The 17,539-nt window shown below is 38.8% G+C and overlaps 2 protein-coding genes across 2 annotated transcripts in view; one reads left to right on the forward strand and one right to left on the reverse strand.

Annotated features, from left to right (window-relative positions):
- Positions 1-17,539, forward strand: part of MED12L (mediator complex subunit 12L) — a 331,114-nt gene that overhangs the window by 99,397 nt on the left and 214,178 nt on the right. The window contains exons 13-15 of the mRNA XM_057545673.1: positions 453-667; positions 1,978-2,082; positions 2,941-3,117. Coding sequence (XP_057401656.1) covers positions 453-667; positions 1,978-2,082; positions 2,941-3,117 — 497 coding nt within the window. The remainder of the gene's footprint in view (positions 1-452; positions 668-1,977; positions 2,083-2,940; positions 3,118-17,539) is intronic.
- On the reverse strand, positions 7,218-8,693 carry GPR171 (G protein-coupled receptor 171). Its single transcript, XM_057545672.1, has one exon. The coding sequence runs from the start codon at positions 8,691-8,693 to the stop codon at positions 7,734-7,736; it is 960 nt and encodes a 319-aa protein (XP_057401655.1). The 3' UTR covers positions 7,218-7,733.

Consider the following 17,539-nt stretch of genomic DNA (forward strand, 5'->3'; position numbering starts at 1 on the left):
GACATACTACCAAATGTCAACTAGATAGCTAGTGGGAAGCAGCTGCATAGCACAGGGAGATCAGCTCGATGCTTTGTGACCACCTAGAGGGATGGGATAGGGAGGGTGGGAGGGAGGTTCAAGAGGGAGGGGATATAGGGATATACATATATATGTATAGCTGATGCTCTGTTATATAGCAGCAACTAACACAACAATGTGAAGCGATTATACTCCAATAAAGATGTTAAAACAAAATAAAAAAATAAAAATTTAAAACATAACAAAAAACCAAAAAACCTGGTGTGCCAGTTCTGTGCAAAAAGCTAGAGCCTCATAATTTTCCAGTAAATCCCTTATTTTGTTAAAAAAAATGCAAAGTAGTGAAAATATTAAGATTAGTCATTTTGTTTTGTTTTGTTTTCCTACCCAGTTGAGGAAACTGATTCTTGGTTGAATTTGTTTCTTTACAGCGGATCCAAACAGTGAATGTGAGAAGGTGGAATTTGTGAACCTGGTGCTGCTCTTCTGTGAGTTCATCCGGCACGACGTCTTCTCCCATGACGCCTACATGTGCACCCTCATCTCTCGAGGAGACCTGTCCATCACCGCCTCCACTCGGCCCCGGTCACCAGCAGGAGAAAATGCAGACGAGAACTATCCAAAGGACCATGACGCGAAAATGGAGGTATGGCCCTGGGAGGGGTGCCCCACCGCCCAGAAACCAAACTCTGCTGGGGAACGGCTTTCAGAGGGATTATGCGGTGGTGGAGAGGTGATCGTTTCCAGTTGTACTCTCTTGTTTCAGAGCTCATTTATCTCTGCTTCTCACTCGCACGCACACAATTCGGACTGTAGTTTATATCTCCTAGAATTTTCTTTTGGATATGCTAAAACTAGTAATGAAAAGGTTTGACAGGCTATCCCATTTTTCATTGGATTGGAATTATATTCTTCCAGTTTTACGTATTTCTGATCTCCAGTTTTCCTTTAATGTTGAGCCTCAAAATTGGACTTGTTTTGGCCCTAACATCCTGTCTGTTTTCATTCTAAGGAGCAGCTTTTCTCCAATGTATCATTCATTACTTACATCACTCTTCTATACGTACGTTTTAGTCATAACACATCGTATTTTCATTTCAATTAATTAAAAATTTAATCTCTCGCTCAAATGTTGCAGAATTGCTCTTTTTAACAAATTACTTTATACTGTGAGTATGACTTTATAATTTTCTGCCCATTTCTTGTATTTTGGACATTGTTCCAGATACTTATGGAAATTTTCAAGGCAAAAAACATGAAGTTGGTGATGGGAAATAGTAGAAAATGGTGAGAGATTGTGACAGTTTTTTAAAAATAAAGCCTCATATTGGTTCTGCGAGAGTTTAAGCATATATTATGATGATATTTTTAAAATAGTGGCTATCCTTGTAATTTAAAAACCTGCCATTAAAATTGCACACCTGAATTTGTAGTTTGTACTCTTAAGAGTTTTAAAAATTATTTTTTTAATGTAAATACTTTTGTTTCTAAATTTGTCCACAGTAGAAGTTAAAAAGAGTAAAAAATAAAGTGACTTTACCTGTTTATGCTTTTTCTATGTTTCTGTTTTTTTCTTTTCTATTTTTGGACATCAAGGTATCTTATTATCTTAAATATACTCTTAGATTTTTCTTACTAAGGCAAGTTGGTGAGCCTGTGACTAGGGGGAATACCCCCAAGAAGGAAATTATGGCCAGTTTGTTTTTAATCAGGAAGTTTGTGTACTTTTTCCCTTAAAATATCATGGAAGTTAAATCTTTTTCATCATGAGGACAAATAATGTGACTTTGTAAAGCAATGGGTGTCTTAACTTCCTTTTCTTTTTATTGAGAAAAAAAGACACTAGAGGGAAAAGGGACATAAGATGGTTTAAAATGTCACTGTCATGTTTTAGCTCCAGCTTCTTTATGAACTACAAAATTTACAATGTGACTTTCTTTCTCTGGCAATTATTAGGAACAGACTATTATGGCGCATATGGGGATTGACTCAGGAACTACTAATATTTTTGATGAAGTAGACAAGAGTGACTTTAAAACTGACTTTGGTTCGGAATTTCCAGTAGGTTCAACCTTCAAATTCTTATTGGCCATTAACCGCTCCTCCCCACCTCTGCCCAAGCTGTCTCCATCCTTCTGCCCCTTGCCCTGTGTATTGGAATGAACTATGTACTTGTGATGTGAATGTCATCCTCTTGCATTGCACCCGAGGCCTCAGTTAGTCACCTCATGCAGTTATCTCATTTCAGCTCATCCTCCGTTTTGGCTGCCTTGCCTCCTTTTGTCCATTCTAATACTCCCATCCTCCTGGTTGACTGTGACTCCTTTGTTCATTTAGAGATCATTATCTCAGGAATACACGAATGTCGTTTCATCAGGACAGCCCATGTTGATTGGCTGAATGTGTGTTCAGCTTCTCAATAACAGCTTTCCTGGCTCTGGACTTGTTATACATTCTTCTGCTTTATCTCGGTATAATTACAACGTGTTCTTCCTCAAGGATCTCAATGTGTAAATAACTCTTTATGAAAACACGTGTTGGTTGGGGAACAGACTAAAACCTTTATATCTGTTGTTCATGAGCTTTATTAGTGAATTATTTCTGTGTATATGTTTTTCTAGGAAATGTAGCCCTATGAGGAAAACACTTACCTATAAGTCTGATTTTATCTCTGGTCCTCCAGGAAATGTAGCTGTGCACACTTCTTACGTGTGTGGTTGTCATTGTCTCATCTTCAGAATGGGGGATGATGCTAATGATCTGAATATGAAACTTGTGCAAATTAACACAGTTTATTATTTTGCTCGTTGGTTAAATAAGGAAAGGATATGGTGTGAGTGTCTTGTGGGCTTGAAGTTCTGTGTTTTGGTTTTGCTCTCTTTCATTTACAATCTCCAACATTTGTTTTACATGACTTAGATTTTTTCTCCCATGCCTGGAGAGTCCTGTGAGAATGCTAACCCTTCCCTGGGCAGAAGAATGTCAGTTAACGGTGAGAAGCTGTTGAAGAGAGAAAAACCAAGGGAGTTAATTTTTCCATCTAATTATGACCTCCTACGACATCTGCAGTATGCAACCCATTTTCCCATACCTCTGGTAAGTCACAGCTTGCCAGTTGGCAACCTGATTATTTCACTGCAGGGTCATTGGCCATTGATTATTCAACTGCTTGCCTGAGTACTACGTACGATAGCAGGTGAGTTTTTGCCTTCACTACTTCTTTTGTTATTGATTCTCATCATGTAGCTTATGTGCTCATGTAGTCCAAGTTAGTGGTGTGATACTACTACTGGCTGGCTAGATTTAACAGAATTTTCTATGTTAATGTCCTTTTATTAAGAGCTTCTGAGTCACTGCAAATGATGTCTGAATGCGTTTTCCTACTTCAATTTGAAACTCATTTACTGAGTAGCTTCTATGTGCACTGTATTGTGGTAGGTACTTTTGGTATTATACAGATGAGTAAGAATTTTTGGGCACAGGAAAGATGAATAAGATAGGAGGGAGACAAATGTCTATAAAATGACAAGCACCAAAATAAGTGCAGTAATTAAGTAAAAACCCAAGTGTCCACTGTAAGGTGAACCGTTTGACCTTCCTGCGCCTCTTCGACTCTCAAAGAATAAATATTGGAAGAGGGGAGAGCATCTGGTTGAGAAATCGGTTATGGCTTCATAGAAGAGGTTGTGTATGAGATGGACTTGGATTTTGACCTGTTGACTTTAAGAACTGGATAGCATATGGAAAATAGTTGCCAGGAAATTTAGTGTTTGAGTCATAACAAGTGATATGCTTTATTCTGAAGGGAAACAAGATTAGTTTTTTGATATTTGTAGTGAAAATTGGGCCAAAATTTGTGAATTTTTTTTTTTTTTTAATTCTTAGGTTCACTATCTTTTTCCCTGGAATTTTATTTTAAGTGTAATTTCAGTGAGTCATTTTTTCTTTTTTCATTGAAGACTATTATTATTATTATTTTAACAAAAAATGTAATTGTGAGGTAAATATTATGTTATTTACTGGATATCTTTGAGGAGTTTTGATCTCTAGGCTAAATATTTTCTTAAATTTGTTTATTTTTTGGTTATTTTTGAACACTCTCCGAAATGACTTTCAAAATCACTACACCCATATAATTTTTTCTTGTTATAATTGAGAACCCCTTGTTAATTTTTCTATGCCCGGGGCTATATCAAAAGTAGCCACAATTTTTTCTTGTTCATCACTGGCTGAATATATCAGTATTTTTCAGCTGCTACCTGTAGGCATCACTCATTTTCTACATAATGGAATAACTTCACAGTTTATTTAGGGCAGCCGAAAGAGTAGCCTGATATTTTAGAGATGTATCCTGAAGAATTCATGGCTGAACTATCATGATGTCTGTGATTTGTTTTAAAATAGTCAGAGTCAAAAAGACTCCATACTGAAGTCTGGAGTTAATAGTAATGCACCGGCGAAAATTTCCTAGTTTTGACAAATGTATCGTGGTCTGTAAGGCATTAGCTTTAGGGCAAACTAGATGAAGAGTATGTGGGAACTCTGTGTACTATCTTTATACCTTTTCTGTAAATTTTAAATTATACCAAAATAAAAAGTTTATTTAAAAAAAATGGACAGGGGAAATGAAGGAAATATGGCAAAAAGTTGAAAATGGTTCAAGTTGGTTGAGGGTTCTGTGCTCTTCTCTTGGGTGAGCAGCGCTTTGGACGTCTCCCTCGCCCGTGTGTGGGTGTGAGAGCAGGAGCTGCCCAAGCATGGACTTCTTTCCTCTGTTCGCATGACCTTTGGTGACACAGTGGTTCCCAGCACTTAGCATTCTCAAGACTGTCCCCTTCCTTAGAGGAAAGAGCATGAATGATGTGACTATAAGCCTCACGATGAGTTATGACATAATTCAACTGTAATGTGCAATCATAAAAGAACTGCTAGAAAATTGATGTTGTAGGGTACAATTTTTTAATAGCCTTCTCTCACCAGTTGTCCAGAAGCTCCTTTTTTGTGAGGGAAATTTAGAATAAGCCGTCAAAAACGGGGAAATAAAAGTATATATTAATACAACAGTGACATTAGGAATGCTGTAGTGAGTCTGGTTCTCTTCCTTAATAAAAGGGAAAACTCGAATAGCCAATCATGCATGTGAGGACAATATAAGAATATGATTTAAAAGGTTTTTTTTTTCCCCTCCTTTGTCTCTCAAATGTGGCTCTAGTGAGTGAAGGCCAAGGAGAGAAGACTAAAAGGGGACTTGACCAAAAGATTCAGGAAAGTAAACTAGTTTCATATATGGTCGTATATGAATGTCTTGATCTGTTCATCAGTAAAAACATGTTCTTAGATTGCCAACAAGCACAGGTTCTAGTGTCTAGGCATTCTCCCAGCCTGTACCACAGGTGAGTCACTTAGACCCTGTCCGTGTTAGATACGTGATGCTGACTGGGGCTCCTGTCATTAGCACTAGCCAGCTGGAGTTTGTCCAGTACCTACCATGTTATAAGTGTAAGAGGCACTTTTTTGTGCATTTTCTCCTTTACTGTTCTCTTCAAACTCAGAGAATGTATTGTAAAATTGTGGATAGGAGTTGTCTTTAGGGTTCAAGCTTCAGAAAATAGTTATCAGTGCAGAGCTAAAAAATGAGTCTGGAATCAAACTTGTTTTGTTAGCTTCCAGGAACACCATTTCTTTCTTTCTTTTTTTTTTTTTTCCCCCCATCCTTTGAGATCATTTATTTTTATTGAGGTAATGTGGATTGATAACATTATATGTTTCACGTGTACAACGTTATGTGTCTACTTCTATATCCACTACAGCCGCGGTCCCCAACCTTTCTGGCACCGGGGACCGGTTTCATGGAAGACAATTTTTGCACGGATGGGGTGGGCGTGGTTCAGGCTGTAACGCGAGCGATGGGGAGCGGTGGATGAAGCTTCGCTCGCCCCGCCCCTCGTCTCCTGCTGTGCGGCCCGGTTCCTGACAGGCTGCGGACCAGTAACAGTCTTCAGCCTGGGGGGGTGGGGACCCCTGCCTTATAGAGTGCTCACCCCCCAAAATTTAGTTTCCCTCTGTCGCCGTACAGTTGATCCCCTTTCCCCATTTCATCCTCCTCCCCAATCCTCCCCCGCTGGTAACCACCACTCCGTTCTCTGTGTCTACGTGTTTGTTTTTGTTTGAGGAATACCATTTCTTAATCCTTGCAGCTAATGCAAATGCATTCCCAATTGTTTTAATGTGGGCTTTTATAACTGAAACCAAAAAGAGATACAGAGTCTTAGGTATTCTTTTGTTTTGTTTTGTTTTGTTTTGTTTTTATTAATTAATTAATTTATTTATTTATGGCTGTGTTGGGTCTTCGTTTCTGTGCGAGGGCTTTCTCCAGTTGCGGCAAGCGGGGGCCACTCTTCATCGCGGTGCGCGGGCCTCTCACTATCGCGGCCTCTCTTGTTGTGGAGCACAGGCTCCAGACGCGCAGGCTCAGCAATTGTGGCTCACGGGCCTAGTTGCTCCGCGGCACGTGGGATCTTCCCAGACCAGGGCTCTAACCCGTGTCCCCTGCATTAGCAGGCAGATTCTCAACCACTGCGCCACCAGGGAAGCCCAAGGTATTCTTGTCTAAACTTTTCAGCCTTCTTTTCCCTAAATAAGTATTTTATTTAATACCGTCTATTGAATCCTTTCTGCATTACTGGCATTTGAGAGAATTTGATCAATGGGTTGTGACCCTGAGAGTAGCGTCACCCATTCTTTTAAACTGCCGGCCCTACATGGGGTCAGACTCATCTTCAGGATCTGGCTGGCACCCATCAGGCCAGCACGTGCTGCATTTCTGACACGGCCTTGCTATGTGGTGTCGGCCTGTCTATTTTAAGACCATGTGACTGGTGCTATTTTTCCATACCTTTGATGTGAGTTCCAAAACAGTAGTTTTAGCAGTTATTATAATTTAACAACCCCCCTTGAAAATGTTATGGGGTCTATTTCATACTGCTACAAAATAATACTAAGAAATCACTGGATTTGTCATTACTAACAGTAGAAAATCTTTATTTATAGCCTACAGCTAGTATATAAGGATATATAGTACATTAAAAACTATCCATGTATTTCCAAGCCTTTTTAAATTAAGCTTAAAAAAAAGCTTAAAAGAATTTTAAGCTATTGTGGTAGGAAACAATTAGCTATTAAAAATTGGAGTCGTGAGCTAAAAGGTTACCATTTTCGAAGTGATGGATTAAAACAAAATCCGGCACAGCACAGGTGGTTTCATGTAAAAAATCAGCTGGCTTTTTTTTTTTTTTTTAAGCGATCTAAAGGACTTTAAATTGTGTTGCTGAAGGGCTTTCTGGAAACTTACATGGAGATTATTTTGCATATTTCTATCAGGAAGTCAGTTCCAGGCCTTTAAATGAATACCTCATGAATACTTCAGTCTGTGTCATAGAGCTCATTTAGATTTCAAGGATATTGCAGGGTTTATGTTGGTGCAACAAGACTTTTTAGTTTTTCGTACAAACGTTTGGGTTAAGGAGCATCAGCAACCGCAAGAGTACTGCTTGGCTTGCATCTAGAAACAGGGTTTCTCAGTGAACCAAGCCACATTGGCTAGCTGCCTGTGTTTTTACTTATGGAGGCTCTTTTTTCCCTCCTTCCCAGCAGTTTTGTAGACTCAATTGTCCAGTAAGGCAGGAAAAGATAGCATGAGAAAATCCCGTATTTTATGCATTGTTTTCACAACTTGATTTTTCTTTCTGAGCCTTGGTCTCCTTATGTGAAGCAAACGTCTCCGTGACCTTTAAGCGGAAAGCTTTTGAGAGATGATAGTACAGGATCGGATCAAAACACAGGTTGGACACAGCCAGCAGCAGTGTGGCCTCTTTGGCTTTGAAAAGTGAAATCCTGGTGGAGCAGTCAGATATGACCTCTGTCTGGCTGAGGGTGTATGGGATTCGGACAATGTGATAAGGAACAAAACATATGATGTAGCCTGTAGTCACCAAAAGTATAGTGATGAGAGCTCTTTTCACATTTGGATAATTTTCATTATCTTTGTTTCTGTAGAGTTGTCGAATTACAAGGCAGTTAGATATTAAGATGATGGCTGAGAAATTTAAGAATATTGCTATGCATATGAAATTTGTCAGCAAATGCCAGTTTCTTCCAAACTCCTTTTTGAATTCCACACAACCCACGTTGGGCTTTTCCTTGATGTCTTTGATGGGAATGATCATGTTTGGCACCATTATAAGAAGGACCATTAACCATACAACAGCCGATATCATTTTGGCAAATCCAGGTTCTTGTATTCGATAAATCTTGCAGCTGTATGTCAACTGAAGACAGCGATCAATGCTAACAAATGCTAGGAAGATAATTGATAAGTACATATTAATGTAGATGAGGCAGGCTGTTACTTGGCAGTGGAATATCCTCAGCTTCCAGGGTGCCACGCCCAAGTCGACAATGATTTTCACTGGTAACGCCAGAGTAAGCAGGAAATCGGCTGTAAGCAAATTAATTAAGTATATGCTTACACACCTGTGATTTGTGTTTTTCTGTATGAAAGCCCAGGTTGCAAAACAACTTCCAATAATTCCAACAAGGAAAACTAAATAAAAAAAATATGTGAATGGCTCCAGGTCTCTGTAAACTGGGCAGAAGGTAGAACTGTTGGTCATCCTCACTTTCCCTCAAGATGACACCGTCCAAAAAAAAAAAAAAAAAAAAAAAAATCCAAAGAATCTGTTAAAACAGAAAACAAAAGGGAGAGAAGAGAGGTTAATAATTCAAATTGGATATTTTCTTCAAACACAATTGCATTCACAAAACCACGGTCACAGTCTCTCTGCTTCTTAGAATTTTATTGGTGAACTTACTAGATTGTGTGGACTGCTGGGAACATCTTAGATTATGAGGAAGCCTGGGTTTTCCATGGTCTGATTTTATGATTTTGGGAAATCCCACGTAGGTTGCTTCTAGAAAGGATATTTTTGACTTCACACTTTTGCATTCTGATAGCTCTTTTGTTACCAATTGCGTTGGAAGTTAGTTTGCAGAGGAGATAAGTGAACTGAAATTCTGAGAAATAGAGGAAACAAAAAAGGTTTGGTTGTGGCTGAACCTGAAGAGCTCTCATTGAGGCTTCCTGGCTTTCTGTTCTCACAGACTGACAGAGCTCTTCATGCTAGAGGAACCTAGGTTGAGAGGGGAGGTGAGGAAGGACAGAAAATTGTGCTAAAATCTAAAAAGTAGGCCTTTTATTGTGTAACCCACTAGAACATTTTCACAATGAGAATTTCATTTTGTTTTTCTTTTTTTTGGCAGAAAAAGTTGTAGGATTAGAATCTGGTCTTGCCTTGTTGCGCTAGATCCGTGATGGTACAGACCTGTGCTATCCAGTTTGGTAGGCTGCAGCCACCTGTGACCATTAAGCCCTTGAAATGTGACCAGTCCAAATTGATGTGTGCTGTACGTGCAAAGTACACACTGGGTTTTAAAGATTTAGTGTAAAATATTATAAAGAATAGTGCAAGTAGTAAAATTGTACTATTTTATGCAAATAGTACAACAGTTAGTAAAATATGTCATTAATTTTTATATTGAGCACATCTTGAAATGATATTTTTGATATATTAGGTTAAAATATTATTAAAATTAATTTAGCCTGTTTCTTTTTGCTTTTTTAAGTGTAGCTGTGAGATAATTTTAAAGTACCTGTGTGGTTTGCTTTGTATTTCTCTTGAACAGTGCGTGTATAGATGTTTCCATGTCAGTGTTGGTGAGAAGTTTGACTAAGAACGTATTTTAAAGGCTTCTAGGGCAAGGATGTATGATCGTTGGTTACACAGTTCTCAAAGAGAAGCTCAGTTATATATATAGATGTTTGAAAACATCTAACTTTAACACTTGAGGGTTTTTTTTTGTTTTTTTTTTTCTTCTTCTTTCATTGTGGGTTTTGCAGAGCTCAGGGCTAGAAGTTTAAGACTTCCCCTTAGAACCATTGTGATCATCACTGATGGTGACAAAATCTTGTCACGTTCCCTTCAAATCTGGAACATTGGGTGATTTATAGCGCAAGTTAAACAAACTGGGTATCATTTATTCCCTTTGACCTGGTCTAGTCAAACACATGCTCTTTGGGCCACAGGTATTCTTCCTGGTGCTACTTCCTGATAAACACCATCCTCATGCATCTTAAACACCTTTCTTCCTTTGTTTTAATAATCAGAAGATTGCTTTTGTGTTTTAGCAAGAAAAAATTGATATGTGGCTTGTAAAAATAGCAAATAGTAAGTATAGTGGCTATGAAGGCCAAACAAGCCCATTCTCTGAAACGTCCTTTTAAAGAACAAACAAGAACTTCAGAAGCCTTTCTGAATGTTAATTCTCCTAATTATTTCATGATCCATTGTGTACCTCTTGGGGTGAAACAGTATGCAAGTGGATGGATAAGGCAGATGTACATAAAACTTTCTAAGTTAAAGTGACATTTAAAGGGTATATGTCCTTCGCCTTTCCTTACCTGAGATAGGACTTGAGGGTCCATGAATAATGTCATTCTGTACTAAACTCAGTGAAAGTAATCAAGCACTTACTTTGTGTCTGGCACCATGCCAAGTACTTTACATGTACTTATTTAACCTTTCCTTATTTCTATCACGTAGATGTTATTATCCCTGTCTTACAGATGAGAAAACTGAGGCACCACGAGGCTAACACTCAAGGTTATATAGCTGGTAAATTATAGAGCCAGGATTCCCACCCAGACAGTCTGATCTCAGAAGCCATGTTCAAAATCACTTCGAAACTTTGTCTCAATAATAATAACAGTAATAATGATGGTGATTATTATTATTATTTGGAGTAATAATTTAAAAATTCTATTCCCATATAGGTCATTACAGAGTACTGAGTAGAGTTCCCTGTGCTATACAGTAGGTTCTTATTAGTTACCTATTTTATATATAGTAGTGTGTATATGTCAATCCCAATCTCCAAATTTATCTCTCCCCTTCACCCTTGGTAACCATAAGTTTTCTACATCTGTGACTCTATTTCTGTTTTGTAAATAGGTTTCATTTGTACCTTTTTTTTTTTTTTTTTAGATTCCACATAGAAGCAATATCATATGATATTTGTCTTTCTTATTATTATTATAGTAGCAAACCTTTACTAAGTGCTTACTATTGGGAGGAACTATAGTCTAAGCTATTTTCATGTAGAAGAGCAGAAATAAAGTATTCATTCTTTTTCCTAAATACTACTAAAAGATGTTTAGGCTCCATGTGTTTTGATGTTTCATTTTACAGTACATATATTTAAAAACCAAACCTAGCTTCTATCTTTTAAGCCTAAACCTCCTTTACTTTCAAAATTCCTGTGACCTAGTCCCTGCATATCATCCTCCCAACTCTCTACTTTAGGTTGGTGGGATCTCTACTGTTCTGGGAGCTCTTCCTTCCTTCCTTTGTACTTTTCGTTGTGATAGAATTTGGGGATCGTAGGAGTCTAAGGATGGAGGGAACGTTTATTAATAGCATCTGGTCCAATCCCCAGATTTGAGGAGACTGAGGTCTGGCACTTGGGTGTTGGTCAAGGTTTCCCAGCTCGTTAGAGCCGGCTAGGATCCGACCTTGTTGACCATTCCCTAGACTCTCTGCCTTTATGCTTCCCAGCTCCAATCCTGCCTATCCTAAATGCCTGAAGAAAGCTCTTCAGGTCTGAAGGCTACTCTAGGCTTTACTGAACTCCTTATGACTTGACTTTTAATAGTAACCATTTATTTAGTACCTGGGCATTCTAAACGTCCTTTTTGTTCTCTGGGTCAGAAGCTAGTGTTGGTGTAGATGGACCCTCATCTCCCACCTTTGCTCGTTGTTCCTTTACAAAGTGCTAGGGTTTTGGCCTATGCTCTTGTATTACAAATGCTACATTATAAGAGTAACATATTAGGTGTTTCTCTGAGGGCCCCTTTTGCTCATACAGTGATAAAGTCTCATTTAATAGATGAATATGTGGTAAAGAGAAGGATTAGAGAATAATTTGTTTTGATCAATTAATATACTATGTAACTGGAACTGACCATATATACCACTCATGGGTAATTTATTTAAAAATAATTACAGTGTAACTGTTCATTCGATAATGCTTGAGAGTCATGCAGTGCCTCGCCGTTGCTTTTCTTGAACCTCAGTCTAGATTTCAATGAAACACAAATCTATTTAAAAATTTTGGTCTTATCAAGTAGAGGTTAAATTGTACTGTAATAACATTCTGTGTTTTCTATCATGAATTTGAAAACTAAGTGCTTGATGAGTATTTTTTCAACCAGTTATTAGCTTGTGGAAATCTGAGGTACCCAGATGTATTCCAGCAAAATCAAGAAAAGATTTCAAGTGTCTCCTTTGTTTGAGAGTGCCCATTGCTTAGAAACTCATTAGATACTCATTAGATATTTTTTTACGGAAGTCACAATGGAATTTTCTTGAAATTACCTATCGTAATGTTTTGTAGAGACCTGTTGTGCCCTGTTGTGAAGACCTACAACAATGGCCTTTATCCATCCAGTTATAAAATCGAGTTACTGAATAGTTAAGCTTACCTATAAGTAAGCAGTATTCAGTCTTGTCTGAATTAAGCTGTCTTTCTGAAAGGGATGGATGAGGTCATCAGGTAGAAGAAAATTACAGCGTAGTTCACAGTGAGAATCTATTTGGAGTTTAACAATTGGTGCCTTCTTGCACAGCAACCTTATTGCATGCTGGCATTTTCAACTTACATGGTTTAAGCACTGAAAATCATAGATTTCCCTTCCATGGAAAGACATTTGGATATATTAAGTATTTGAAAAGACATACCTGGGGGTATATTGTCTGAGCCTCAGCGCGCCTTGCTCCCAGTCTTCAGAGAAGCGTGAGCTGTTTGGCTAGCTACAGCAGTAGCAGCCTTATTGCAGGACTGCCGGCTGCACTAAAAATTTCCTTTCCTTTTTATGTGGTTTTAAAATGCTGCATATTGACGTAGATGAAACTGTGGTTTGCACATAGCTTAACTGTATGAAAGCCTCTTCAGGTCCTTTTCAATTCTGTGTAAGCTTTCTTAAACAATCCATGTTCGTCTCTTCTTTTAGAGGGAAGATTTTTATTTGTCTGTTGTAATACCTAGGTGTGTTTTTTTGTTGTTTGTTTTGAAAACACCCAAGATGTGTATTTCGTCATAATGATTTTAAAGAATCAATTTTTTGTGCCTTGAATGGTGTTATGAGTTAAAGATATTAGGTGTTTAAGCAGAATTTCTTTAGTATACATACTGATACTCATCAGTCTTTCAAAGTTATAATTTAAAAACTTGTTGCAGTTTGGATCCTGCTGAGACATCTATTAACAAACAAAAAAGATGTGGTCAAGTGTATGTTGTTAAATCTGGAAAGAGAAGAGGAAAATCATTATGTAGAGAGATAATCACTGTTAATGTTTTTGGTACATACGTTTTAAATTTTTTCTATGTGTATACCCACTTAAAAATGTTATTATGTTGTGCATACTGTTTTATAGTTGGTAATCTTTTTATTCAAAATGATATTGGATCTGTTTTTCTCGGTTATGTGAGTAAACCTGGGGTGCGCAGTTGTCAATTTGGCCCCAATGGCATAATGAATTGAGACAGGTATTTAGTAATTAATAGATTGTATGAAAAGGGACGCTCCAGTGTACATTTAAATTGTTTGGGTAAATGTTCATTCTTCCTGTGGGGGAGTGAGTGTGCTGGTCCAAAGGCGATTTGTAAGTGCAAAGCCATTGCCTGGTCACTTAGGGTCTGGGTTTTTCTATCGCTTCATTGTCTTGGAGGGTACTTTGGTTTCATCTCTTTTTCTCTTAATAATTCTCAGTTTTCCAAATAATAAAGAAAAAAGTCAGAAGAAACCTCTCTTGAATCTAAAATGCCTCCCTTTTGGTGTTCACTTTGCTAAGGAAAAATCTCTCAAAAGACTAAATGAGGACTGTCAAGCCGGAGGGAATTTAAGGAGGATCTAGGGAACTTTTGAAAACAGTAATGTGTCACAATGCTTTTGATGACAGTGTCCATTTGTTTCTGATACTCCGGTGTTCTTTCGAATGCAGGTAGTTATTCCTATTACTGTATTTTGCAAAAGAATAACTTTACATATATTCACTCAAAAATTGGAGGAAAAACCCCAAATCTTTCTCAAACTTTGTATTTGATTTTGGTTAGGAACCAATGTTAACTTTCATCGTAACAGCGCTAGGAAATGCTCTGTCTTTTAAGATTTGTGTGCATCATTATTGGATAGAACTCACTTCTATCCACTTCAGAAAAGACATGCTTGCAGACAGTCAAGTTAAGTGAGCAGTTATGACCAGAGTTTACACTCACTGGGGGATGGAGAGGGTGAGATGGGAAGAATTTGGTGAGATGCAGTTGGCTGCCAGCTGAGTGGTGACTGGTTTTAAAATGATACGAAGGAACACTGGAATCAAAGGTTTTTCGTAAAGTTTCTTTTTTCTTTTTTAGATAGGCATATTTATATGGGTACTTCCCCCTTCACTTTGGGGTATAGATAGAATTAAGAAATACATTCAACTGTTCTTAAACATCTACTATAGACACAGTTTTTTTGTGTCTGGATTGCCAGATATAAAAGAGCTAAAGTCTCCTAGCTCTCGATGTTCCATTTCCTTTTTGGAATAGTGAGAAACCAATCTTTTAATAGTGAAACTGAACCATGTTCCTCCTTTTGAGAATGAGCTTGAGGCACCTTGGCATTTTGTGGAAGTTTATTCACAGTGGAAACATGCTTTTCTTGGCTACCGTCCCTGTTGTTGTTTTTGTCTTTAACAGGAGTTCCATTTGAATTTCCATAGGTCACTTCTTTCTGTTTCGTTAAGGACAGATGTTTTTCAGTGGGTATTTCCTTAGCGTTCTAGGAAATTGCACATCATCACTAACCCAGTATTTCAGAAACCCAAGTGGGAAGAAGTGAGGGGAAGTTGTGTTTCCCTTACCTTGGTCCTGGCAATACTTACTTAAGAAATGACATACTGTTTACTTTAATGGATATTTTGTATATTTAAAAACTGAAGCTAAGTTGCCCCATGAATTGAGAAAGAGAATCTTTTTGTAGTCAGTCCCTTATCCACACAAATCACGCTTTTGATCTTATTGAACACAAACACCAAACAACGGTATTTCAATAGAAGTATCATCTTTTTTTTTAAAAAAATTAATTAATTATTTATTTATTATTTATTTTTGGCTGTGTTGGGTCTTTGTTTCTGTGCGAGGGCTTTCTCTAGTTGTGGCGAGCGGGGGCCACTCTTCATCGCGGTGCGCGGGCCTCTCACTATCGCGGCCTCTCTTGTTGCGGAGCACAGGCTCCAGACGCGCAGGCTCAGTAGTTGTGGCTCACGGGCCTAGTTGCTCCGCGGCATGTGGGATCTTCCCAGACCAGGGCTCAAACCTGTGTCCCCTGCATTGGCAGGCAGATTCTCAACCACTGCGCCACCAGGGAAGCCCCCGAAGTGTTTTTTTAATGATCTTTGGACAGGGGGCTGTTCCTTGGTTAATGAATGCTGATCAGAACATTTCTCCAGCAGCTTCTGTGGCTCCGAGTCAGCCTTCTCTCTGGAGCCATTGTGCTTTAGGTTCATGTTTTGAAAGTTTTTCAAGGCACGTAATCCCCTTTCCCACCTGAGTTAGTCCAAAGACATTCTTTCCTGACTCTGAGATTGATAGCTTCAAATCTGACAGTGACGGACATGATTAGACAAGAGTAGTTTTAAAGTGAGTTGTAGATGCAGAGCTTCCAAGAGGTTGAGGTTTCTGCATTATTTGAATTCTGCTTCAGTTTTCCCTTTTTAATGAAATATTGTGTAAAAATTTGGAAATATGTTGAAGGCGGATGTGTTTTGTACATTCTTGGAATGTGAATTCGGTTGTAGGGCTGGCCGAGTCTATCCTGTCATTCTGTTGGCCGGTCCTTTTGGTTTTCCGCCTTTTTATTGACTGTACAGTGTTATCAAGTCAACATACAATCCATCTCACCTTTCAGTTGTGAGGTGTGACTGTGCTATTTGATCCATGGTTATAAAATAATTAATAGTGGGGAAGTCCCTTAAAAAGAACTCTTAAAGGATATCTTGTTTCTTTTTAGTCACTGAAGTTCATTTTTTTAATTTTCCCACTTGAGTGCTATGGTCTATTTCTTATGAAATTTGAGTAACATGTTTTCAAAGTGCAGGACACATTTTATGAACTCTGTTGTTACTTTCCAGGAGAAGGCTTTTGGAGCAATTCTCCCTTGCCCTTGCCATGTGAGTCTTTGTTTTTTGATCAAGTGGTTAAGAAAAATTCTAACAATAATTATTTCTTGACTGCAGGCTGCCTCCTTAACTCCCATCGTAGAGAAGGTGTTTGTTGCTTTTAGAAGGTCACAGCATAGAAAGGGTGATAAGGAGGACGCAGGACCTGCGATGATGCAGATAGACTCTGGGCTGTTAGAGCCTGTGGGGATCCAGGAAGTGCAGTCCTCTGACCGAGGTGGGCAAAGAGCTGCTTCTGAGAAGTGAGGAAGTGGCGGCAGGTTTGGGGGAAGATGCACATGGTTGGGCTGTGGGGAGGGTGTTTGGGGACCCTCACGCAATCTGGGTGCGTGGAGTATGTGTGCAGGACCTGTGTGAGGAAGAGGCTGAGGCTAAATCTTGGTGCCATCTGGTCCATCTTGGATGCTTTAGTTAGTGTGCGGTGGAGAGCTCAGGAAGGTTATGTGAAGAGAGGAGCGGTCAGTTCAGCAGTACCAGGTGAATCTGCGGGCTTCGGGGTGTGTTGTGTTGGGGGAGGAAGCGGAAGACAAGAAGTCAGTTTGGAGTTGCTCGCGGTCTTTTTAGGTGAGAGACAAGGAGGATCTGAAATTGGCCGGGAAGAGATGGGTAGTTGGGAACGACTGCAGAGGTGAAATTGCTGAGGAATCGGGCTGGCAGGGAGCAGACTGTGGTCTCAGTCCTGGGAAGGGCAGTCTGAGGAGAGGAATCTGGTTTGGCAGGTAGAAAGGCAAGTTTGGTTTATTAGCATAGTGTGTTTTTAGTGCTACCTCATTATCTGGTATAGCATAGATTGCTTTTTATTTTATCCCTTTCCATTTTGCTACCACAAAAGGAGAGCTGACAGCTTCCTTTTATGAGTTAAAACTAACACCATGGAAGGTGGCTGGAGAAATAGTACAAACCCAGCCCTGGTTACGTCAGCTGAAGCCCTGCATCAGCCATTTAACGGAAGCCATACCCACAACTTTGGACATTCAGGTCTATTAGCCAATAAATCTCTTTTATTGTACAAGCCCAATTTTAGGTTTCTTTTCTTTTTTTTTTTTTTTTTCTTTTGTCACTTACAAATGAGAAAATCTTGATACATTGGCATCACCTAAACGATTAATCTAGAGACTCTAGAAAGCACCCTTAAACTAAGCTTTGTTTCTATTTGATGATGTTAGTAAAGTATGTGCTATTAT

This window comes from Balaenoptera acutorostrata, chromosome 4 (genome assembly GCF_949987535.1).
Source record: "Balaenoptera acutorostrata chromosome 4, mBalAcu1.1, whole genome shotgun sequence".
In the NCBI taxonomy this organism is placed as follows: Eukaryota; Metazoa; Chordata; class Mammalia; order Artiodactyla; family Balaenopteridae; genus Balaenoptera; species Balaenoptera acutorostrata.